Below are 2229 nucleotides of genomic sequence, written 5' to 3'. Positions count from 1 at the left end.
GGCAGGCTTTGTGCAGGAGGACGAGGGGGAACAGAGGAAGGCAAAGGAGACCCCCCTGCACCCATACACACCTGGGCTCAGCCCTGCAGCCCCAGGAGGTGCGGGGGGGGGGAGCTGCAGCCCCCCATATCCATATATACCTATAGCACCTGGGCTCATCCCTGCAACCCCAGGAGGACCTTGGGGAGGGAGGGGGGATTGCAGCCCCCCATATGCATATATACCTAGACCGCCTGGGCTCAGCCCCGCAGTCCCCCCCATCTCCATATGTGCCTATAGTGCCAAGGCTCAGCCCCGCAACCCCAGGAGGATCTGGGGGGGCTGCAGCCCCCGCATCTCCATATGTAACTAGAGCACCTGGGCTCAGCCCCGCAACCCCAGGAGGAGCCGGGCGGGGGGTTGCAGCCCCCCATAGCCACACGCGCCGCCGGGGAGGCCGGGGGGTGGGCAGCCGCCGGGCAGGGGAACTTAACAAAGAGGCGCGGCGCTGCAGCGCGGGGGGGGGCTTTGTTCTGCGGTGCGCGGCGCGGGCTCGCACACTGCGGGGCTGGGGGAGGTGGGCATCGGGCGCAGGGTGCGGCCCCGGGGCTGGGCCGGAGGCCCCGATCCGGCGCACGCTCCTACCTGGCCCCGCGGCGCGGAGCAGGACGAGGACGAGGACGAGGACGAGCCCGAGCCCCGCCGGCATCGTGCGTCCCGCGCCGCCGCTGCCACCCGCGCCCGGCTTCCGCGGCCTAATGTATGCAAATGAGATGCGGGGGGCGGGCCAACGGCGGGGGCGGGGCCCCGCCCGGCCACTGTTTACAAGTCCCATGCGGGAGCGGCGCGGGAGGGGTTTTAAAGAGCCCCGCCCGGGGCGGGGAAACTGAGGCATGGACGGGAGGAGGGACCAGGTCAGGGGAGACCCGGCGCCCGGCCTCTCGGCCGCCCCGTGCCCACGAGACCCCCACCCACTCCCAGAGCAGGGGAGACAGCCCAGGTGTGGGGGCTCAGCCCTCCCGTGCCCACCTGAGACCCCCACCCGCTCCCAGAGCAGGCATCTGGGCTTCCAGCCCCCTGTTCTCACCCGAGACCCCCAGCTTCCAGGACCCCCACCCCGTTCCCAGAGCAGGGGAGGACGCAGGCGTCTGGGGTTCAGAGAACCTGATGCAATAATGCAGCCGATAAACCCCAGGCTCCCTAGAGCGAGAACACATTTGCACAAGATGCCGTCCTCTGTGAACCCCAGTGTCCTGGCACACCCACCGGCCAGCCCCACCCTAGTGCCAGGGAAGGATTCCCGAAAGCGGGGCAGGTGAGTCTGCGGGACACCAGCCCATACCGCGACACCCCCTTGGGTACCCAGGCAACTTGCAGCGGGGCCTGGCTGCACCCAGTGCCCCAGGGTCCTGGGCTGTGATGGGCAGCTCCACTGGGCCGTGCTAGCTCTGGGGCACAAGGTGCTGACCTGCCTCTATGCCGCCAGAGCCGAGCCATCATGTCCCCTTCAGTGCTGCTCACGTGGGGTTTTACTGTTTAATAATTCAGCAAAGATCATCTAATGCCCAGGCCGTTAAGAGTGGCTGTTCAACTGTTATCATGGGTGGATAGGCAGGGAGCGTGCAGCTCCCCCGGCAGTGGCCAGGCTGCCCCCAACCCAGTGTGCATGAGGATCCCAGCACCCATCCCATGCGGCCCACCGAGGCTCCCGGGAGAGCACTCCCCTTGCAGTATGCATGGAGAAACAGCCATGCAGACGGGGGGTGGAAGGGAATGGAAAAGAGCTCTGACCCCCCAGCCCCCTTGCGGGGGAAGCCGGTTTCTTTCTTCCAGGATGTGGGCAAAGTTCACCATAGTGCTGCAGGGTCTTTGATGCTGCCACATCACAGAGAGAGATGCTCAGGGGCTGCCTGCGAAGCAGACCACAGAGCCCACCACAGCTTTGCATCCACAGGGCCCGGTTCTCAAGCTCGGAGCCCTCTGGCAGCAAAGGGGCCTGGGCTGGGTGCCTGCACCATGGTCCTGGGGCACATGTGGGGTTGGCATCCCCAGCTGAGGTGATGCCAAGCCCGGTGGGGGTCCGTGCCCCTTCAACCTCCCCATGCACCATGACACATCCCCCACTGTCGAGCCCCATGCCAAGCAGCTTCCGGGAGGCACTGCTGATTTCCAGGCCGGAGCCTGGAAAATCTGTTGCCTCGGTGTAGATCCTCCCTGTTGTTTGTTCCCTGGCTGAGGGATGGGGCCAGC

At 66.5% G+C, this 2229-nt stretch overlaps 1 protein-coding gene across 1 annotated transcript in view; it reads right to left on the bottom strand.

Moving 5' to 3' along the window:
• The window catches only part of CADM4 (cell adhesion molecule 4), a 9402-nt gene extending 8652 nt beyond the window's left edge, over nucleotides 1-750 (bottom strand). Inside the window, exon 1 of the mRNA XM_019541207.1 lies at nucleotides 625-750. Coding sequence (XP_019396752.1) covers nucleotides 625-688 — 64 coding nt within the window. The 5' untranslated portion in view covers nucleotides 689-750. The remainder of the gene's footprint in view (nucleotides 1-624) is intronic.
• Between the last annotated feature and the right edge of the window lie 1479 nt (nucleotides 751-2229).

This window comes from Crocodylus porosus, unplaced genomic scaffold, assembly GCF_001723895.1.
Source record: "Crocodylus porosus isolate Cpor-Errol unplaced genomic scaffold, CroPor_comp1, whole genome shotgun sequence".
In the NCBI taxonomy this organism is placed as follows: domain Eukaryota; kingdom Metazoa; phylum Chordata; order Crocodylia; family Crocodylidae; genus Crocodylus; species Crocodylus porosus.
The sequence above is the reverse complement of the archived record's forward strand: the minus strand, read 5'-3'. Positions and strand labels throughout refer to the sequence as shown.